We start from the raw sequence: 23,800 nt of genomic DNA on the forward strand, positions 1-23,800 counted from the left end.
CATCTGTGATCTAGCCATGGCCAGGGTACTGGAAATGCCCTGTGGGCTTTCAGGCTCCTTCCCCCTCCCTTCTCTGCCTCCTCCCCACCTCCCCTCTCAGGCTTAAATTTCTCCCTGTCTCTCATTTTCAGTGTTGGAACTAAACCAGTGTTAACACTCACTATAGTTAGCAAACCTGACCATGAAACTTGGAAGAAAGTCCTCCTATTCATTTGGATGGAACTTATTTCCAAGTGAGCATATTCAGCCTTTCTGCAATGTCCTGAACTTGGGATAGGGGACATATTGGTGAATGCCATCTCGCACGGAATGAAACAAAATTCCTGGAACTGTATTAAGCTCTGCTTAGTGGAAGACGCCCTTTTGTTGGAGGAGTTCAAACGAGTTGTATAAGAACTAGTGGAGGGCTGTAGGTCTGGTGAGAGTGTTCTTGATAGATTTAGTAGTGGGTCACTAAGATAAGAACTTATCGGCAGTTACAGTGGGAGGAAGCATGGATTAGTGAGGTCAGAGTTTTATCAGCATGTGTGATGGTATTTGAAAGATAAAGAAGGTAGTACGCAAGATGTAGACATCCTATTTCGGTACACAACCCTCTGTGCAGCCCAACTGGAGAGCCAAGTTTCACTGGGCGTGTGCCTCAGTCATATCCTGATCACAAAGAAATGCACGCAGGCTGAAATGGGGCTCAACAGCAGATAAGTGAGTGGTAAAACAAGCAACCATTTAACTACACCGTCTGCTAAAGCATATTACAGTAAACACTTACATTGTCACCAGTGTTCCCGGTAATCGAGATTCCTAGATGTTAGGAATCTAGATGTTAGGAACTCCCATCATCCCCAGCTGCCATGGTCTTTGGCTGGGAATGATGGGAGTTGTAGTCAACAGCATCTAGAAATCCCTGTTATAGGGAACATTAATTGTCTCATACTGATGGCCATTAGCACTGGCCTGCTTAAGCAATGCACATTCTGCTTGGTGATGACTTCTTTTTTCCCCCATGGTCCAAAGCAGTATTTCTAAAAAATTCCGATCTTTACCTTTTCTACATCCACTTGTCTGCTGAGAAACTCCTGCACATCAGCTATGGAATTGCAGCATGTTGCAGAGGATTTGGGCTGGTCTTGTGGTAGCAAGCATGACTTGTCCCCTTAGCTAAGCAGGGTCTGCTCTGGTTGCATATGAAAGGGAGACTAGAAGTGTGAGCACTGCAAGATTTTCCCCTCAGGGGATGGAGCCGCTCTGGGAAGAGCAGAAGGTTCCAAGTTCCTTCCCTGGGATCTCCAAGATAGGGCTGAGAGAGATTCCTGCCTGCAGCCTTGGAGAAGCTGCTGCCAGTCTGTGTAGACAATAATGAGCAAGATGGACCTATGGTCTGACTCAGTATATGGCAGCTTCCTATGTTCCGATGATGATTTTGAATATTTATATACCGCTTTTCAACTCCCAAAGTTCCCAAAGCAGTTAATGCAACAAAAGGAATGAGATGATGGTTCTCTGTCTCAAAAGGAGCCGTACACAGTCTAAAAACAAACACAAGGGAGATACCAGTAGCAACCACTGGGAGGGACACTATGCTGGGCTGGATAGGGCCAGTTGCTCTCCTCGGCTAAATATAAGAGAGCCACAACTTTAAAAGGTGCCTCTTTGCACACTTAGCAAGGGTGAATGTGTTCTGGTGCTCACATTCACTTCACAGGTGGCACAAGCTGAACTAGTTGGGATTCGTTATTGCCCTACCTGAACGAAGACTGTGATCTTGAATGGGGGTGAAAAGAAGGTAGATTGGGATCTACTGGCACATGTCTGAGTGAGTTACAGTAGATCTGCAAAGATTTCTAGCTCCCCATAACTGTTCCCTCTAAGGCGTGTGCACGTGCTCACAAGTTTTTGGATGCCCGTTCAGTTCATTTTAGATCCCGCTCAGGCTGAATCAGGAAGGCCCCATTCCGAATGCAGGTGTGCACACACTGCCTTGATACTGCCGCCCAGAACAAAACTCATTCTGCACAGAGGTGAAAAAAATTAGTGGGACCACTGCTCCCCATTGTATAACAATAGCGACAACAAAAAGGGTTCCCAATTCCCCATGTTCAGTTATTAGAATCCCTGATATGTAAGAAGTCAGATGGAGATTTATAGTTGTCTACACACAGGTCGCCAGTGTGTGGCTCATGGGGCACATTAGGGGATTGTTCTACCCCCGAGTAGCCATGTTGCATCTGGCTCCACCTTCTGGGGGCCACTAGTTTGCACCTGGCCCAGTTGGTGGATCTTGGGTTCTAGCAAAAAACAAAACTGATCATGTGAGCCTGAAGAATCTCCCCTGCTGATTTCCCCTTGCAAAGTGCAGCCGCAGAAGAACATTGGGTGTGTACCAGATCAGGTATGCTGATCTGGTGTGCATGCCCGACACTCTCCAGAAGCTGCACATTTTAAGGGGAGATCGATACTGATGGGCAGGCATGCAGCCTTTTAGGGAAGCTTGTTGGCCATTCCTGATGGCCTCATTAAGGAGCCCCTGGCAAGGGCCAACACGTTCTGCAGTGTAATGTGGATGATTCCGAGTCACCCATGCTCCTGGATGGTTTATGATTTCCAATGTAAGATGTGCTACTTTAAGTATTAGCACTCTTACAAATATAGGAAGCTGTTTTATACTGAGTCAGATAATTGGTCCATCTAGCTCAGTATTGTCTGCACCAAGGGTTCCCAACCTTTGGTACTCCAGATGTTGCTGAACTAGAACTCTCATCATCCCCATGTGCAATTTATTGTGGCTGGGGATGATGGGAGTTGTAGTTCAGCAGTGTCTAAAGTACCACAGGTTAGGAACCCCTGGTTTCCACTGACTGGCAGCTACTGTCCAAGTTTTCAGGCAGGAGTCTTTCCCAGCCCTACCTGGAGATGCCAAGGATTGAACCTGGCGACCTTCTGCATGCAAAGCAGATGCTTTCCCACTGAGCTACAGCGCCATCTCCGGGTGGTTCCTTAGGAGCCAGCAGCAATGTGGGCAGCTCAGAACTGCCCATGTTGTACTGAAGAACATGTTGGCCAAGGCACCCACATGAAAACCATTCCATGCAAAGCTTTTGACCTATGTCCGTGATCTTCACTATTTTTCAAGTAGATGACCACTTGGAGAAAGGAACTTCAGTGTGGGGCCATTTTCCACTGTGCTGACCTCTTCACTGTACCGCCCTCCCCTGGGAGGGCCCTTCAAGAGCGATGGAGCTCTCTATTAAGAGCTCTATGGGGGAAATGCTGAGAAGGGCTACATTTCCCAGAATTCTGGGTATGCATTCCAAGACGATGCAGGAGCTCAAGAGGGCTCAGTTTTCCCTAAAGAAGCCTACTGGCGCTGGGCAAAGCTCAACACTGTACGATGAGAGTGGTAACCTCCGTGTGGCACCCGAGGATTTGTGTGGAGCATTCAGCTTGGGCTGAAGCTTCATGCAGGCCTAGTAAGGACAATCCCAGAGTCCCACTTAGGGTTGATAGGGGCCACCACTGGTCCCCCAGCCTTTCCATGAAAGAATACTGACCTCTGTGCTTCATTTCCCTCTAGAAGGCTGCTCATTAGACACGACTCCTGCCAGAAACCCAGGAGAGTCCCGGCTGAAATGGCCAAATACAAATTAGTGCTGCTGAGGCATGGCGAAGGGGCCTGGAACAAAGAGAACCGCTTCTGCAGCTGGGTGGACCAGAAGCTGAGCAGCGACGGTGTGAAGGAAGCGCAGAACTGTGGCAAGCACCTCAAGGCCCTCGGTTTTGAGTTCGACCTGGTCTTTACGTCCATCCTGAGCCGTTCGATCCAGACTGCCTGGCTTGTGCTGGAGGAGATGGGGCAGGAATGGGTGACCACCGAAGCGTCATGGAGGCTGAACGAACGGCACTATGGGGCACTGATAGGCCTCAACAGGGCCGAAATGGCTCTGAACCACGGGGAGGAGCAGGTGAAAAGGTGGAGGAGGAGCTACGCCGTCACCCCGCCTCCCATCACAGAGTCCCATCCCTACTACCACGAGATCTACAGTGATCGCAGGTACAAGCACTGCGACGTGCCCTTGGAAAAACTCCCAAAGGCCGAGAGCTTGAAAGAAGTGCTTGACAGACTCCTTCCCTATTGGAACGAGAGGATAGCCCCGGAGGTGAAGAGGGGCAAGACCGTTCTCATTTCTGCTCATGGGAACAGCACGAGGGCTCTGCTGAAGCATCTGGAAGGTAACTCTCTTACTCATTTTGGCATGAGATTTCTGTCCCGCTCTTCAGGTGAGCCTCTCCGAGTGCATAGCCCTGGACAGCCGTCATCGAAACAGTGCATGTATGAATCTGAAAACCATGGCTGACATCTAGACTAATGACGCACCAGGAGTGGCAGTGCTTTTGAAGAATTCCAGAATAATGCGGCACTGGTGTGTGCAGGGGCAGGGGGGGAGGAAGAGCAAATTCCAGGAACCTCCCCTACCCATTGAAGTGCTCTGTGCCACCCAGAAGCATGTTTTGGGTGTTTGCTTTCTCTGGGTGGGTAATCAATAAAACTGTCATGCTGTCAGCTGAAATGGCTTATTAAATCAGATCTCGGTATCTACACTGTTTCCCAATATTGCATCTACCTATCAATCACCAATTAAATTGGCAGGGCTCAGCCCTGCGTGGGCCTCAGACAGCTGAGAGGGTGGCGGGTTTCGATTATAGTAATTCTAGGCCATTGCTAAATTTGGGGCAGGCCTTTTCTGCCGAGCTGACTCCAAGACTCTAGTCTCCATAAATTAACAAGGCATGCCTTCAGTTATGACTTCAGTTCCTGCCCAGACTAAAGGCAGTGATGTCTGTTCTGTCCTAGAGCAGCAGTGTAGTTTTAACAGAAGGGCAATTCTCTTTGCTGATCCTGTGCCCATGTCTGTTTTGCCGTCTAAGTTAAGCTGCTTATAAATGGCTTGAAAGAGGGATTAAAAAACATCTGTAATGGAGCAGTCTATCCATGACTATTGGTTATATTGGCTTTGTGGAAACTCCATCTTCAGGGGCAGTATATCGGTGAATATCAGTTGCTTGGGAACAAGAGTTAAGGGTGGGGGTGGCTTTTGCCTTAATACCCTGCTTGTTGGCTTCCAAGAAGCATCTAGCTGGCATCTGTAATAGGCAGAATGCTGGCTAGATGGACCTTGCTATGGCCCACGGACATCCTGTGTTCCTGCTTGCTCTAGTACAGGGGTTGTCAGCCTTGGGTACCCAGATGACGTTGGACTACAACTCCCATTGCCCCCTGCTAGCCACCATTGTGGCAGGGGGTGATGGGAGTTGTAGTCCAACATATCTGGGGACTTGAGGTTGGCAACCCCTATACGAGGGCATTTGTGGGAGGAGGGGAACAGGTAAAACTACATATAATAGCTTTTCTCTTGGGTGAATTTAAACATTGCCTTGCTGGGTCAGCTCTAAAGTCCATTTCACACGGCTGCTATCTCCAGTACTGGCTAACCAGAAGTTCCCCAAGTAAGGCATCATGGAGGCAGCTGTCCCATATAGTTTGTTCTCAACTTTTGTTAATTGGGAGTATGCTTCCTCTTCACATGGGGACTTTGTTCTAGCCTGTAAACAGGTTGGCGTGACTATCATTGCCAGTCACTTATGGAATCGTTTGTGTTTTCAAGGAAAGTTGCTTGGGCGACATCTTAGAGTTGCAGTGGGAAGCCCTTTGCATCCTGGAGAATAGAATGCATGCACTGTTCTGATTTACAGGGCTTATTGCTAGAAGATCAAGTTGTAGCTGGCACCTGCTGGAGCGCTTCTGAACTTGGATGCCAGTTCAGATAGTTGCGTGTGGAGGACCAATCTGTCCTGTTTCTTTGGCAAGAAATTGGCCAACAAGCAGTTCTGCAACAGCTTTAAAGAGCAAGGCAGAAGAAAATTTGTAACTCACAGTTCATTGTTTCTGCAAGTAATGTAGCATAAGAACAGCACTTGGTGATCAAAGCGGAAAAATGCAATTGTAGATTCAGCATTAGCAGTGGCGTAGCCGGCTCTGAAGGGGCCTGTGTGCCACAACTGAACCTGGGCCCCACTGGATGATTTCCCCATAGAGATCAGTGGGAAACTAAAAAATAGTAATGCCTTCTGAATGGCTGGACAGAAGCCCTGAAATTTCACATAGAGTTCCTGAATGATGATAGGATTAAGTGGGTGAAGCCTTGGTTCTTTAAATTTTTGTTCATCTCTAACCTAAATAAGAGAAAGAGATCCTAGCTCAGGAGTGGAGCAAAACATGTTTTGTATGCAGCTCTGACTTCAGTCCCTGCCATCTAGAAAGACAGCTACAGGATCAGAGAGTATACTTTGCAGAATGGCACATCCATGGAAAGCAGCCCCTGTAGCCACAGCTCTCTATTGTTTCCAGGCCTGCTAGGTCCCAGTTGCTGAGTACAAGAGATAAGTGGAGAGGAGAGCTGGTCTTGTGGTAGCAAGCATGACTTGTCCCCATAGCTAAGCAGGGTCTGCCCTGGTTGCATCTGAATGGGATACTTGATGTGTGAGCACTGCAAGATATTCTCCTCAGGGGATGAAGCTGCTCTGGGAAGAGCAGAAGGTTCCAAGTTCCCTCCCTGGCTTCTCCAAGATAGGGCTGAGAGAGAGATTCCTGCCTGCAACCTTGGAGAAGCCCCTGCCAGTCTGTGAAGACAATACTGAGCTAGAGAGAACAATGGTCTGACTCAGTATATGGCAGTTTCCTATGTTCCTATGACCCTGATGTGAAATCCTGAGGAGCTGCTGCTAGACCGTGCAGACAGGACTGTCCTAGTTGGACTAAGGGCTTGGCTCAGAATAAGGCCATTTTTGATCAATCTTATTTCTTTCTGAAACAGCGTTCAGTGGTGTTCTCTCTTTCTTTCTGTAGTTTTCTCATTCAGATCAAATACCTTATTACAGCCACAGACCAGTACAATAGTAATACAGACACACAGAAACCCAACAGAATAAACCATAAAAGTTGTACTATAACATTAGAAAGTTAAACCTCAAAACAGAACAGCTAAACTGAGTTCATAATGAGCTCCTGGCGAATTTTGCTGGCTATCAAACAAAACCTATCCACATTATAAGAGATTAGATCATTCTGGTCAGCTAGAAGATAAGATTAAAAGGATCCGTACGACCTGAATGACAACTTATAAAAGCAGTTACATATTTATGCTGTAGATCTTGATAAAAGAGACGAAAGTTTGGGGTGGTGTACAAATTTGATAGATAGATAGATAAATAAATAAATGAGTTGTAGTTGCACATGAGTTGTAGTTTCAATATATTCTGAATTACAGTGGCAAAAACTTTCTTTATAGGGGATCATTTGATACCTCCCTTCCCAAACTAGTGTTTGTAAAGCATTGCTCTGCAGTATTTTGGCATTGTGATTGAGTTAAGGTATCTGGCAGGGTTAAAACTCAAAACGTGGCTACCCAAATAGACATTAGCAGGAATGCAGCCCTGGTCAGTTTGTCGCTCCATATCATCTATTTGGTGTCTAAGGTTTGCCGTGGCATATTCGTACCCCAGAGATATCAGTGCAGGAGGAGAGAAACCGTAGTAGTGCAGCCTCTCCTCTGACTCTCTTTTCCATCTCGAGGGGTAGTTGTCTGATAGCACAGATGGAACTAGACCTACGGGATGGAAAACCAGCTTTAGCCAGAATGCAAAGATTCTAATCCATACTCTAGCCTCCATTTTAAGCAATCCTGCTTCCAGATGAAGGATAGCATTAGACATATATCGGGGTACTTGGAAAATGTAGACTCCTTGGATTCCTCTCATTAAATCTGAGTCAAAAGTGAATCTCATTAGCTTTTTTTTTTTTTTCATTCATGCAAATACCTAATGGGACACTGTGATTAGCACCCTGATCCAATGGACTGGATTTTGCTGCAGAACCACAAGTCATGACTAATACAACTGCAGCAAAAGCATGGTCTTCCCCCTTGGGAGTGGGATCCGATTAGCTATGTAGGACTGGAGCTGTTAGTCTTTACACACATACCTTCAGAAAACTGGCAGTGACTAGTTAAACTAATTAAATGCAGTGAATGGATCATATTATATCTGATCATGCTTTATTGTAGGTGTTGGACTTGATAATTTTGCAGTCAGTTTCCCACCCTGTGCAAGGTTCAGGTGGGGGGAAAAGAGAGAAGTGGTTCTGAGCAAGAAATCAGGGATCTGCCTTGGGTCTGCAGATGTTGTTGGGCTACAACTTCCATCAACCTCTGCCACAATGGTGGGAGATACAGTCCAATAATATTTCAGGATCCAAGCTTAGGAGTTTCTGCCTTAGTTAATCAAGCCATGATTTCCAGGGTGGTTGGTGATGATTTTGGAGAGTGGGGTGAATCTTAGCAGTTCAGCTGAAAAGAGTTAGTTTCTGTGTTCCGGCTCTTTGGGGTGGTCCTTCCATGGGGCAAAGTGAGGCAGTTGCCTTGGGCAACAGATTATTGGGGCACCAATAGGGTGGCAAGATGCCCTCCTGTTGCTGACATCAGAACAACTCTTTGATCTAACCCTTGCGAGAAACACATGGAGAGGAGATAAGCTGCTGGCAACTTTCCCTTCTCCCTGTCCCCTGCATCACTCTCAAAGATTGCAAGGGTCAGTCTTGAAAAGGGGTTGTCCTCCACCAGGAGTACAGGGCGGGCAACATTTGGCACCTTGCCTCAGGTGCTGCAATAACTTGGGTTGCCCTTAGATCTGTATTCAGGTTCTCAGATCGGCACCCTTTTGTAAATGGCTGTCAGGGTGTTGGTTTCAACCAAGGATGTTGGTTTGAATAATTCTGCAGAAGTTGGGTCTCTAGGACTAGAAAGGATTATGGAGCAATTGTGCCTCATAGGAAGCTGCCTTCTACTGAGTCAGACCATTGGTCCATCTAGCTCAGTATTGCCTGCACAGACTGGCAGCAGCTTCTCTGAGGTTACAGGCAGGAGTCTCTCTCAGCCCTATCTGGAGATGCCAGGGAGGGAATTTGGAACCTTTGATGGCCTGTGGCTCATAAGGTGCCTCCTGGAATTCGTTCTGCAATGCAATTCATCAATGGGCCAGAAGTTATTTGGGCTGCAGTTGTACAGGTGATGGAGAAGCACACACACACAAAGAGGTATTTTAAAGTGTTTTTACTTGCAGTCGGTGATATAGATGACCAAGCAAACTGGTTTACCTTACCGTGGACAAGTGGCCTGCTCATTCTTCTGGGCTGTGGGTTCCAGTAAAGTAAAGTGTGCCGTCGACTTCTGGCGACCAAAGAACGACCTGTGGTTTTCTTTGGTAGCATACAGGAGGGGTTTACCATTGCCATCTCCCACATGGTATGAGATTATGCTTTTCAGCATCTTCCTATATCATTGCTGCCTGATATAGGTGTTTCCTGTAGTCTGGGAAACATACCAGCGGGGATTCGAACCGGCAACCTCTGACTTGCTAGTCAAGACATTTCCCGCTGCGCCATTAGATGGTTTTACCAACATTCAAAATGCCTCTGGTTATGTGCATGCATGTCTCCTCCACTTCTGCTATAGTCTAGATCTATCTATCTATCAAATTTGTACACTGCCCCAAACTTTCGTCTCTGGGTGGTTAACAATAGCATAAAACAAGTTAAAAACATATACAAAAACTAAAATCAGCAGGGAGCGCATTCCACAATCTCAGGGCAGCGACCGAGAAGGGCCGTCTCTGTGTAGCCACCAAACGAGTTGGCAGTAACTGGAGACAGACCTCCTCAGATGACCTCAGTGGGCGGTGGGGCACATAGTGAAGAAGACGTTCTCTTAAATACCCAGGGCCTAAGCCGTTTAGGGCTTTGTAAGTTATAACTAGCACTTTGTATTTTATCTGGTAGCCTATTGGCCCAGCATAGGTACATTTGGCCCGACATACGTACATGTGAGCAGGTGAACCAACTACTAATGGCTGCAATCTCAAGCAGGCTTACCAAGCAGGGAGGCTTTCTGAACTTGGCACACCTCACATAGCTAGATCAAGCTTTAAACATTTCAATGAGCTTTAAATTCTACCAACCTCTTTGCTGATGCCGTCTACAGCATAAAGTGTAATCCAGCTTTGAATGAGTCTTACTCTCCTAACTTTCCTTAGGGTGTTTTGAAGGTTGGGGCATGGGCAGAATGCTCTGCTAGAGATCTCTAGCCCTCTGATGAAACAGGGCTCTGGCACGGGAAACCCTGGCGGTGAACTCGAGTTTCCATTTGTCAAGTAGACGTGCCATTGAATTGTCACTGATTACTTTCTTTTGCGCCTTAGTGTTAGTTTGGACTTCAGTGGCTCTTCTTAGTTGCTTGACAAAAGGTGCTGAGTTTGCAACACAGAGAGACACGGATGCAGAAATGCCACGAAAGGTCGGCTGGTTTGTGTTACAAGTCTAGGGAGTAACTGAATACTGGCTTCAGCTGACATTCACCTTGGGTGCCAGCAATAACGCACAGGAGTTGCCCATTGCTGAATTTTAGAGCAATGGCAGAGCCATTTTCCTGAGGAGACAAGAGAGGTGAGGAGAGAGTCCTAGGCCACTCGTAGGCTCTCTTCATGTGTCCAGATTCTCCCCTGTTCTTGAAACAGATTTGAAGTGGCTATCCTAGCACTAGAAACCTTAGCTGACGAACTGAGTCAATGCTGTACTTGCAAGCTGCAGTGCTATTTTAGGTAGGGATGTCCATGTTTAAAGGGCATGGCTGCTCTAAAGGTGCAGACTAGATCTGACTCTGCAAGAATCCCCAAATTCCTCATCACGGTGGGCATCATTTGCACTGCTGCCCTGGCTCCTGCTACCCAGCTGCAGTAGCACGACTACTCTGGTTTCATGAATGTGCCATCGCACCAGCTTGATGGATGGACTCTTTCTTTAAAGCCAGTTTCCCAAGCTGCCGCTTGCCCAGTTGCCCTTCTTGAGTGACAGACTGCCTTCTGGCAAGCAAGTGGGGCCACGCTTGCAAACTGGGCGGGGGCTTGTTGCCTTGTCCTCAAGCGGTTAATGTAGCACAAATGGACAAGCATACGTGTATGTGCCAGACAGGCAAGCCATTGATGTTTGTGGAGCACTTACAATTGATAAAGCTCTCAGGGTACGAGTGAAAGCATCTGTTGGTGTCAGCTAAGGTCAGGCAATCAACAGAGCGCTTTAAGTCAGGGTGTCTGCGGAAGCATCCGTTAGTGTGAGCTAAGGTCATTGTTTCTTGCTCTGAGCAGACTGGTCTTGTGTATACCTGCTCGGAAGCACGTCCCTCTGATTTCACAGTGTCTTAAGCCTGGTCTCCATGTGCTACAGAATGGGGTGAGTGTATTTCAAACTGGAGGGAGACAGGGAGGAATCACACTTTAAAAAAAAGAAAAAAGCTCCCCCTTAGAAATCTTTTCTTGCAGAGAGCATGCTGGGATAGAACTATTTGCCATGATGCACGTGTTCTAATTGCAGGAGTTATCTACACGAGGGAGAGTTAAAACATGGCATCGTCCACCTGCAGTCTGAAATGGTACAATCCACTCTGCCACCTCATTCTGTGTGTGTGGGGGGGGGGCGCTAGGGGTATGTGTTTGTAGACCAGGCCTTATTTCCACATGGACACAGGACTGCAGCAGTGTTCCCTGTAACGCGGTGGGTGGTTCTTAACATGAGGTCCGCCAGATGCTGCTGAACCACAACTCCCAGCATAAATTGTGGCTGGGGATACTGAGAGTTGTAGTTCAGTAACATCTGGTGGGACCCCAAGTTAAGAATCCCTGCTGCAACGGATCCCCAGATGTGGTTGACTTCCCCTCCCATCATCCCCAGGCAAAGGCCATTGTAGCGGGGAATGGTGGGAGTTTTAGTCAACATCTGGGAATCCTTGTTGCAGGGAACTCTGCACTGCAGCCTTGGTGGTGTGGTGCATTTCCCAGAATTTCTCTCTCCTCCTCCGCTCCTAATGTGAGAACCAATTGACAAATGTCCATCCCTTTACCCTGGGAAGGCAGCCTGTTGGCTCAGCTGTCAACAGGCTTCCAGATGTTTGTCCTTCCTCCTTTTGCTGTGCCCAGGGGAGGGGGGATGTTTTGAAGCTGTGCTTGTCCTCCTCTCCCCTCTTTAGTCCTAAGCAGCTGATCGCATCATTCTGGGCAAGTCCTGTCACTTTCAGCTGTAGTTGGCTACGTGTGCATTTCTTGTTGGAATGACAAGATTGATGGAGACAGGATTCTTTGCTGCTCCTGCCTTGCTGCCTTTTCTTCCTTGTGCTGAGCTCTAACTAATACAGTAATGCCGCCGTTGTTTATACTGACTCACTGGAACTCTGTCCTCAAATACTCCTGCAGAGAGCAATGTTAGCTCACTGAAGAGAGAGATGAGGCAAACAAAGGGAAGATCCTACAGGACATGCCAGATGAGATGCTGTGCTTGGGGCTAGAAAATGGGAAGAGTGTTTCTCTAGAGAGCACAAGGGGGCATCATTAACTTGTGGAATTCAATGCCACAAGAGTCTGATTCAGACATTATGCCGTACCAGTGTACAGATGTCTGTACACTGCTTGTATGAATGATTGTACCTGTGTTAATTTTAAATGTGGACCTGGATACAGGCTCTTCAAATGCATAGTGTGGATAGGAGTGTACTTGTGAATGTCTACCTGTGTACCCTGTACACTCATAGTACTATTGTTGAACATAATGTGTGAATGGGCCTAAGATGTGGTGATGGCTGCGGACTTAGGAACATAGGAACATAGGGAATTGCCATATACTGAGTCAGACCATTGGTCTATCTAGCTCAGTATTGTCTTCACAGACTGGCAGCGGCTTCTCCAAGGCTGCGGGCAGGAATCTCTCTCAGCCCTATCTTGGAGAAGCCAGGGAGGGAACTTTAAACCTTCTGCTCTTCCCAGAGTGGCTTCATCCCCTGAGGGGAATATCTTGCAGTGCTCACACATCAAGTCTCCCATTCAGATGCAACTAGGGCAGACCCTGCTTAGCTATGGGGACAAGTCATGCTTGCTACCATAAGACCAGCTCTCAAGTTCATGGAGGATAGATCTATCAATTGCTGTTGGTCATGATAGTTCCATGTTGAGAGGGAGTATGCTGTTGGATTCCAGTTGCTGGATCACAACAGAGGGAGAAGGCACAGAGGGAGAAGGCACAGTCTTCATTCTCTGCTTGTGGGTCAAACTAACATCTGGTTTGCTACTGGCCAGGATGCTGAACTACTAGATTGACCCTTTGGTAAGACCCAGAAGGGGTTGCCCCGTGTGTGTGTGTGTGTGTGCGCGCGCTTTAATATTAATAAAATCTCAATACTATACACAATGCAACAAAAATTGCAAACTAGAAAAAAGACCAATGTTACAATTGATCTTATTTCTAATTTGTAACTCTTGTTTTGAATTTCTAAATTATAGCTTTAGAAATACTTTTAAAATTTATACTTCCTTACTTATCTCTTCAAGCTACTTTATACAACTCTCTAAAGAAAGGAAAATCTCATGAGCATAGAATCTTCATCCATATTCCAGTAGCCTCTATTATTTCAGTAGTCTGAGTAGGCCCCACACTTTTCCAATGCTTTTTTATATGTCAGTTTTGTCATCTGGGAAGTATATCAGATTTTCTTAAGCCAGTCCTGGAGGGATGGGGCCACCTGTGATTTCCATTTCGCTGCTATGCAGACCTGGCCACAGCCAGTAGACTGGGTTCCAATTCTAGATCCACTTCCAATTCAATATAAATGAGTTCTTTATGCAGCCAAATAATATTACTCTTGGGTCTTTGGGAAGCAAATATCCTGTTATTTCCACAATTTTCTACAATACCTCCTTTGGAACAAGGTCATCTTATGTTCTTAAGTGTGTACTAGGGGCATTCTGTGGGGAGGGGGGATGAGGCAAAATGATACTAAACCATACTTGAAATTTTGAGTCGTTGCAATGCTGGGAGCATCATAACTCAGTATGTAACTGAATACCAGTGTTAATGGTACTGCCCCGGGGTGATTGGTGAATACCCCAAAATTGCATCTGGGCTTTGTGTGGGGAAATTAGCTCTGGGTAGGACAGTTCCATGTTAGATTAAATTTACGCAAAGTTGTGGACCCAGGAAATAACTGGATTGAGGCAAGGTTGAAGTTTCAAAAATCAAAAGAAGGGTTTATTGAAGGAAGGGGTACAGAGGAAAGAAATTTGTGGTTAGAACAATCCTATTAAAGGTACATTCAACTGCAAAGAGGCATTTTAGCTTATAGTCCTAATTGTGTGAATTCCTAGGCAGACTAGAGAAAGTGGCTTAGAGAAAGAGGCAGCTGGACTTAAGAAAAAGGAACAGGGATAGAGATGGGCCCAGCGAAGGACAAACATTCATATTACCTGAGTTTCTACTGGTGCAGAAATCTTGGGGATGCCTGAACAACCGAGGGACCTCGTTCCTCCGGGATAGCTCGGTTGGAGGCAAGGATAAGATCAGAGGGGATAGGTGATAGAGATTAATCCATTGCGGGGTGGGGGGGGGGATGCCTCCTCCATGGAACCAGCTTCCTGCGATGGCGAGGAAGACTGGGCAGAACAGGTTAGGCCAGGGAGCCGATCTGGAAATTGGCACAAAAAGCTGGACACGGCCTGGTGTGATGGCATGTGAGCAGCAGATTGCCCAAGGGGTGTGTGTGTGTGTGTGTGTGTGTTGCAAAGGAGCACACTGGTTCAAGAATCCAGGGGCAGATAAAGCCCAAAACGTGTCCTCAGGGGATATTCCAATTTATCTTCTTTCTTGGCTGGGGAACTTCCAGGGAATCTCAAAAGATCCCATTGTTTGTGTCTGCCATGCTGCACTACAACACAGTGCGTGAATAAGATGATGCAAATGGAGTGGTTGAGCGTGCAAACATGGGAATTCTTTGGAAACACCTAGTAAACTAATCAGCGTTTTAATGGGCACATCTTATTATGTGCCCATTACATAGTTCCTATGGTCCACTTAGTCTCCTTGTGTAGGAAACTGTCTCATATTGAATTGGACCATTGGTGCATACAATCCATCTAGTTTGGATTGTCTAAACTGACTGGTAACAGCTCTCTGGGGTTTCAGGCAGGAGTCTTTCCCAACCCTACTTGGAGATGCCAGGGATTGAACCTGGGACCTTCTCATGCAAAGCAGAAGCTCTGTTACAGATCTATGGTCCCATCCCCTTGGTCTTAGCTAGAACTAAGCATAAAGCATATGTAAACATTTGTTTGTTCTTGCTTTGCAGGCATCTCTGATGAGGCCATAGTCAATGTGACCCTCCCCACCGGCATTCCAGTTCTCCTTGAGCTTGACGAGAATCTGCGCCCGCTTGGCCCACACCGGTTTCTTGGAGACCAAGAAGCAATCCAAGCTGCCATCAAGAAAGTGGAAGATCAAGGGAAAGCCAAGCCAATCATTGAGAAATAGACCACTGTCTTTTACCATATGTGGTAAAGGATAATGCTTTGTGATTGCACAATGTGGGCTTGCTTAATTTTAAGTTCTCAGTAAGGAGTAGCTAATGGCAGTTCAATGTTAGTACTTCAGCTTGGAAGACTAGATCCCGGTACCAGTGACAGTAGAGAGTGAATTGTCTAGATGGCAGCCAGCACAACAGAAGGCTGTTGTATAATCTTCACAAACCCCTTGAAGCTCAGGACGAGAATCAGTATGCTATGGACTGGTATCAAGTTTCATCCACGCTCTAAGGATGAAAATACTTTCTGCTTAACAAGGGAGAACGGCAAGCTCTCAGGTCCACAAATGCTAAACCCTCACAGAAATGCTTAATTCAGAGTATTACTTACTTCCCCCAAGAAAGTTCTTACTGTTTGTAAGTAGACATCCTCCAGGATCATCTCTGCCACCAGATTAATATATTTGCTTGGTAGACTGGTATCCCTTATATTGCATGGTTGACCGTGTAACTTTGAACAAGGCCCTTGGTATTTACAAGCGCAAGAATGTTCACACTGCTTGAACTGTCTCAAGTTTCTCTTCCCTCAGAGAAGACTATAAGAAAGTGAAGCCCAAGTTGGAGCTGACCTTTAGACGAGGTTCAAGAAGGGTAAATGTTGATGATACCACATCCCCTACACCAGTTTTGAAACACTTACCCAATTATACATTTTGCTGAGAGGATATAAACTATGCTTTAGAGATAGGTGAGGTGTGTGTGTGTGTCGTTTCTTTCATTCCCCAACCAGCAGTTTCCATGCACTGCATCCTGTAGGAAGTCTGACCTGGTCCAGGTACTCTTGTGCCCTGCCTTTTTTCCCTCTCTACTTTGTTCTCCTTCTCCCCTTGCATACCTGGCTGATTTGAAGCTTCTTGGTTTGTTAAACCACGGCTTCCTGTGATGTCTGAATTGGGAACATAGGAGACTGCCTTCTATTGAATCAGACAATTGGTCCATCTAGCTCAATATTGTCTACACAGACTGGCAGCAGCTTCTCCAAGGTTGCAGGCAGGAGTCTCTCCCAGCCCTATCTTGGAGATGCCAGGGAGGGAACTTGGCACCTTCTGCATGCAGCTGCTCTTCCCAGAGCAACCCCATCCCTTAAGGGGAATATCCTACAGTTCTCCCATTCAAATGCAAACCAGGGCAGACGCTGTTTAAGAAAGGGGACAACACATGCTTGCTACCACAAGACCAGCTCTCCTTCCAGTTGGGGAACCATGGCTGAAGTGATCCCTATAAACCTGAACCCAAGTTTAATCCTAGTTTATAATCCAGGTTTGTAGGGATCATGTCAAGCCCAGTTTTCTAGGAAACCGTGGTTTAAGAAACCAGCAAACTTGAAAGCCATCTGAGTGTGCAAGGGAAGTAGGAAAGGGGAAGGGAGAGCTTGTGCTTGCGTCACTTATTTGCAATCCATCTGTAGTTTCTTAGATAATCTGAACTGGGCGTTTCTGCAGAAGCAACTGGCTCTGACACAGTGTTAATTGCATTCTCTCCAGGTGGTTCCCAACCTGGGGGCTTCCAGATGTTCCAGCTGCTGCCAGTCTGTGTAGACAATACTGAGCTAGATGGACTAATGGTCTGACTCAGTATATGGCAGCTTCCTATGTTGCTGAACCACAACTTCCACCAGCCCCAGCCATAATAAATTGTAGCTGGGGGTGATGGGAGTTGTAGTTCAGCAACATCTGGAGCCCCCCAGGTTGGGGACTACTGCATCTACCCTATATGGCATGTTATCTAAAACTTAGGTACCCAGCTGTTGAGACAACTCTCATCATCACCAGCCATTCAGCCTTTGTGACTGGGGATGATGGGATTTGTAATCCAACAATAACTGGGGACTCAGATTTGAGACCCCACCATATAGATATGTATGCAAGGCCTATAAAGTGACTGTATATGAGCAAGGGCTCTGCTCGAATAGAAACCCTTTAAGATTTTAGGATGTTGATAAGCCTCTTTTCTAGAGCTCAAAGTGGTTAAGACCACACTCAAAAGAAAAGAAAAATAATCTGTATAAAACAGTAAAGTCACCAAAGGTTCTGGAGTGAAACATAAGTCATGGGATAAGAGGACAGGTCCTCTTTTGTTCTAGTAACTCGCTAAAGCATAGGAACCAGAGAGTAGGAATGAATGGAGAATTTTCATACTGGAGAGAAGGAAGAAGGGGGTGGAGTTCCCAAGGAACTTTATTAGGATTGGTGCTTTTTTATTTGTTCATAAATGATCTAGAGTTAGGGGTAAGCAGTGAGGTGGCCACGTATGTAGAGTTTAGCAGGATGGTAAAAGCCAAAATGGACTGTAGAGAGTGCTGAAAAGGTCTCTCTCAACAGGATGAATGGGCAATAAAATAGCAAATGTGGTTTAGTGTGAGGTGATACACGTAATCCCAACTTCACATGCACAGTGGTGGGGTCTGAGCCTTGGTGGCTAACTAAGAAAGAGACCTTGGGATTGGGGTAGATAGTGCAATTAAAATGTCAACCTGGTGTGTGGCAGCCGTGAAAAGGCAGGAGAGGAGCATGCCTTGATCTCTTGCCTGTGGGTTTCCCAGAGGCATCTGGTGGGCCACTTTGGGAGACAGAGTCCTGATAGGACTTGATAGGCCATGGGCTGTTCTTATAGAAAACAATATAGAACTAGCCACCGAACCATTCGGGGTTTAATGTCTTGGCCAGCCTTCAAAAGAGCCCTTAAGACATCTTTTTCTTTCTTTTAGTACTCTCTGAACATTTTAAATTTTTTAATTGCTGATTTTAACAGTTTTATTTTTCCCCTTGTGTGTATTTTTGTGAACCACCTAGAGCCTTTGGAGTCAGGCGACATATAAATTTAATAAATAAATAATCATCACTATAATACGTTTATTAACTGAAAAAGAAAATCCCACCAATCAGCTGTTTGGTAGGGAAGGGGGACTAGAGGCAAAACCGTATCTAAGCCCCAGTTCCCCCTCCCAAACATCCAGTTAGTGGGATTTCAGCTTTGTCTTTCTGGGGTTCATGGGTGCAGCACTAGCTGTTGCATGCCCAGCACCTCAAATATACAGAGAAAACTATAGCTAACTAGATGCTTTCTTATGTGGGAAGATAAGTATGTGGAACCTTTTACTGGAAGGGGAGGGCTTCTCAACAAAGCAACACTTCGTAATGCAAGACTTCCTAGCAGTGTTCCCTCTAAAGTGTGCACATGCTCACATTTTTGATGTCCATTCAGTTAACTTTAGATCCCACTCAGGTTGAATGAGGAAGGCCCCACTCTGGATGTACATGTGCACACCCACTGCTTTGATACTGCCGCCTGGAACAAAACTAATTTAAAAACACTAATTTAAAAACACATAATTTAAAAACAAAACTAATTTAAAAACTAATAAAACACAGATGAAACAAAATTAGAACACTGCCTCCTAGGGGGCTAGTCCAAGGCTACAAAACAGTTTGTAGCATTTGGATAATTAATTCCTTGCATCCTCAGCCTACCCTCCCCGCCACACCGCAACCCCCCCTCCACACTTTTTAGTGGAGAGCCTGATCTGCTCTCTGCCAAAGGCTCCTGAGGCCAGAGATGATGGAAGCTGTCATCCAAGAGCTGGGGACCCATGTTTGAGAACCCCTGAGAGAATTCATTCCATGTATTCCCCCCCCCCCCTTTTTAGTAGTGAGCCTGATCTCTGTGTGCACATTGGGCAAAAAGAAGAGGGGTTTCCCACACACTTAGAACTGTGCTGTCACGTAAACCACATACTGGCAGGAAGCCTTTTATCTCAGACACTGATGTGCCAGACTAGTGCAGGGAGACTGTGGTTTTGAATAAAACCTGCAGCAGAAACAGCCTTTTGTAAGTCTGGTGATCTTTCCCCCACTCCTAGGATAGTAATTCTCTGTGCAGGCATATGCTGTTTGCTAGCAATAGCTGTGCATAAGGTCTCTTGCTGATCACACCTGGACAGTCCAAAAAGACGATACTGCTAATCATCTAAGGCCATCCAGTTTTGATAAAACCAGAAGGTGGACTTTTGAGCACCATTTTCCCTCCACGACAACCTCCTCTCTGAATGTGTTCCCTTCTGGCAAGAGCTGTGATTTACCACGTCCCACAGTATTGTCTTAACACTAAAGTTTGCCAGTGTCATATCCAAGATCCCACCATATGAGTGACTGGGAGAGGAGTTTCCCTTAGAAGAGTGACAGGAAAAATGTACCTTGTGACAACTTTATTTTTAATCTTATTTAACATATTTATGTATCACCCCAAATTCATGTGTCTATGACATAAAAACAATAATATGAGGATCTGTCCTAAATATTTGCACAAAGCTTCCTTCAGAACTGCAGAGTGGCAGTTCAAATGGACTGTTGCAGTCTAGAACTAGTCAGATACCATGCTGAACGAGTGTACAGATGAGGAGAGCTGGTCTTGTGGTAGCAAGCATGACTGGTCCCCTTTGCTAAGCAGGGTCCACCCTGGTTTGCATTTGATGGGAAACTACATGTGTGAGCACTGGAAGATATTCCCCCTTAGGGGATGGGGCTGCTCTGGAAAGAACACCTACATGCTTGCAAGCAGAAGGTATCAGGTCCCTTCCCTGGCATCTCCAAGATAGGGCTGAGAGAAACTCCTGCCTGCAACCTTGGAGAAGCTGCTGCCAGCCTGTGTAGACAATACTGAGCTAGATGGACCAATGGTCTGACTCGTTAGATGGTAGCTTCCTATGTCTGCAAACTCATGTTGTGTTCGCGTCTTTATTTCACCCCATCTTAGATTTCAAATGGGTCGGCCCATGTGCTATAAACCAAAGAGCTTCACCCACTGTATTCCAACTCTGCAAATTCAGCAAAGGTAAAGTGTGCCGTCGAGTTGATTTCGACTCCTGGTGCCCACAGAGCACTGTGGTTTTCTTTGGTAGAATACAGAAGGGGTTTACCACTGCCGCCTCCTGTGCAGTATGAGATGATGCCTTTTAGCATCTTCCTATATTGCTGCTGCCCGATATAGTACCAGCGGGGATTCGAACCAGCAACCTTCTGCTTGTTAGTCAAGCATTTCCCCCGCTGCGCCACTTAAGGTGGCTCCCAGCAACTATACCTGCATTCATTTTAAAAGTGAACCCAAGTACAGGCCCCTCAAGTGCATGCTACAGATAGGAAGTGTACTGCTGTATCTGCGTTCAGCATACTGTGCAAATAACTGTCTACACTCGTCCAAGTGTTGTACATAACGTGAATACGGCATGTGTGTCCTTCCCTTCCTCCGGCACCTCAGACTTTGGCCACTCAGTATATAACACAATGGCTTTCTCTGCTTCTTAAATGCATTGGCTGTTGAGGTAGTGATTTGCGCTTATTAAAAGTTCTGAGTGGATCAATTGTACCAACAAAGTACGACTGATATCTCAGTGAGGAGCTTTTTCTACCATATTTACCCAAATAGAAGGTGACTCAAAATTTAATACAATGCCTTAGAAAATAGAAGTTAAATACAGGTTATACCTGTACTTACCGAAAGAAAAAGGACATGAATTCAAGACAACCCCTTATATTTAACAGGAAAGAATGGGGTGGGAGACTAATCTTGGATTCAAGTACATAGGATATATATTTAAATGCATGAATAGCTTTTGGAAAGTCCGTCCTCCGCCACCCCTTCTGTTTACTCTTTTGAGATTCAAATGTGTTGCTTTCACTGAAGTTCAGGAAGAGAACACAATTTCCATAGATCAGTCTGCTGCCCTCAAAGATAGAATAAGAAACGCCTGGCTTCCCATCATGTAATGATTGTAGTGAGCATAGTTCGCTATTGGGTATGTGCATGGAACCGATTTGCCCGGTTTGGTTCAAATCTGAACCAGACTCAAACCAGACTGGACATGTTCTGTTTTGACACCCTGAATGAGGGCCCTGGCTTGGCTCAAATTCAAACTGGTTTGGGCCCAGTTTGGGGGTTTCAGTGACATTAAATTTTGTTTTATTAAAAGATGGACTTACCGCCACCGAGGGTTTGGCAGCCTCGGGGGGTGCTGCTGAGGCTGTGGGGTGGTCTCCAGCGGCTCCCCTCCCCCCAGTCTCCCACAGGCTGGTTCGGCCCATTTTGGGGCTGCACCAGCCATGCAAATGGGTATTGCACGATCACAGAGGGCTGAAATGGGAGACTGGAGGGGCTGCTGGAGACACACACCCCAAAGCTGCTGAAGCCCTCAGTGGTGGTAAGTCAACTTTAAAAAAAAACAAAATTTAATGATGCTGATACCCCCAAACCGGCCCGGGGGGCTCAGCTCAACCTTGACCCAAACCAGGTCCAGTTCAAGGTTGAGCCCTTTAACCAAGCTGGGGTCCCCCTCAACTTTCTCTATGCAATTCCCCTGTTCTTGGGAGGCTGCCAAGCAGCCCGCAGCAGTTGTGGTTTTTTACATGCATTTATTATTCCTTGTATATGATATTTTGAGTCATAATTGGCTTAATTGGTTAAGCTCAGCAAAGGTCTGCTTCCTGTTGGCAGAGGAAGGTGTTACAGCCAGCCTGTGCAATGAAACCCACAAACCTGAACTCCTGAAGATATCCCATCAACCCATTCTTAGTGCTTGCTTGGGACTGTCAAAGCAGACCACAATAAAGAAGCTGCGTTCAGGTTGGTGGGTGGGTCGCAAATATTGCAGAACTGTTTAACGTTATGTAGGTTCTTCCTTATAAGTGTGAGGTTTTCTTAGAGTGGATGATTGTATGCCCACTATGGTTCCACCAGAGCAGGTATAGGCAACTTGAACTTTCCAGCTGTTGCTGAACTACAGTTCCCATCATCCCCAGCCACAATTATGGCTGAGGATGATGGGAGCTGTAGTTCAGCAACAGCTGGAGAGTTCAAGTTGCCTTCTGTTGCACTAGAGACTTCTACTCATGATCCAGAAGGCTATGATTAATACAATGAATAATTATTTATTCATCACAGAAGTCTTATGAATTTCATAACAGTCCCCAATACATTCAGTAGTCCTTGTTCCACTACATTCTGCCCTGATCATACTACCACAATATTATTATTATTATTATTATTATTATTAATTCAATTTCTATGCCGCCCTTCCAAAAATAGCTCAGGGTGGTTTACACAGAGAAATGATAAATAAATAAGATGGATCCCCGTCCCTAAAGGGCTCACAACCTAAAAGAAACACAAGATAGACACCAGCAACAGTCACTGGAGGTCCTGTGCTGGGGGTGGATAGGGCCAGTTACTCTCCCCTGCAAAATAAAGAGAATCACCACGTTAAAAGGCGCCTCTTTGCCAAATTAGCAGGGGTATGGCCGTGGGGAGAGAAGACTGAGCAAAAGAAAAAGCATCAGCTTCTAAATTGTCCAGGAGGAGTTACAAAATTGCAATGAGCTACAGTATGTGGGGTGGTTACTACAGCTCTGTGCAGTAGTAACTCTTTCTAGGGATGTACATGAATCTGTTCGGAAGCCCTTTTATGGGCTTCCGAACAGGTTAGACAGACCGGCCGTTCGGCCAGTTTGAAGGGGTGTGTGTGTGTGTGTGGGGGGGTGATACCTTTAAGGGCACAGGAGGGTGTTCTTACCCCTCCCGACACATTTCCACTGCCGGTGCTGCACTTTAAAAGGGCCGAGCGGGGTGGCAGCACACCTCCCTGTTGCCCCATTGCCTCATTGGACCGGAAGTACCCAGTGCGTGCACACATGAGGCCCTCACGGGCGCACACACCCAACATGCGCATACACGCTGGGTACTTCCAGTCCGACAAGGCAGCAGGGAGGTATGCTGCCTCCCCGCTGGACCCTCTTAAAGTGCAGCGCCAGTGGGAGAAATGTGGCAGAAGGGATAGGAGCACTCTCCCCCACCCTTAAACGTCCCCTCCCCACCTTGGAGTCACCCCCCACCAGTTCCGTGCACATCCCTAACTCTCTACTCTTTCTGCATTAGGCCGTGAGGCACTCTGCCATTCAGCAGAGAGAGGTTTCTCAGTAGAGATGCAAATTCTTTTTGGAAATTTTGGAGACACCACAAAAGTTGTATCCTCTAGAGGGGAGATCTCAGGAGTGGAAACTTGAAGGGAGCTCTGGAATATGTGCACTACTTGGTTACCCAAACTAAACTGCTGACACCTGTACAAGTGACAAATTGAATTATATTTGCACATACAGAATGCTGCTTTTGTGTCTTTATGAAATGAGTAAAGATCCTTAACACTCGATTCAAATGGCTATTTCATTTATTTCATTTACGGCCCCCCTTTCTGCCAGCAAGGAACACAAGGCGATGTCTATAGTGTTCCTCCCGGGATATCTCCTATCCAGGCACTG

At 46.2% G+C, this 23,800-nt stretch overlaps 1 protein-coding gene across 5 annotated transcripts in view; it reads left to right on the plus strand.

The window, feature by feature from the left end:
* The window catches only part of BPGM (bisphosphoglycerate mutase), a 35,771-nt gene extending 12,080 nt beyond the window's left edge, over nucleotides 1-23,691 (plus strand). For 3 of the 5 annotated variants that reach the window (XM_053255233.1, XM_053255234.1, XM_053255232.1), the window contains 2 exons: nucleotides 3,572-4,227; nucleotides 15,267-23,691. In XM_053255233.1, coding sequence (XP_053111208.1) covers nucleotides 3,572-4,227; nucleotides 15,267-15,448 — 838 coding nt within the window. In that variant the 3' untranslated portion in view covers nucleotides 15,449-23,691. The remainder of the gene's footprint in view (nucleotides 1-3,571; nucleotides 4,228-15,266) is intronic. The other 2 variants (XM_053255237.1, XM_053255236.1) reach the window with 1 other exon arrangement.
* Nucleotides 23,692-23,800: the final 109 nt, after the last annotated feature.

This window comes from Hemicordylus capensis, chromosome 5, assembly GCF_027244095.1.
Source record: "Hemicordylus capensis ecotype Gifberg chromosome 5, rHemCap1.1.pri, whole genome shotgun sequence".
Lineage (NCBI taxonomy): Eukaryota > Metazoa > Chordata > Lepidosauria > Squamata > Cordylidae > Hemicordylus > Hemicordylus capensis.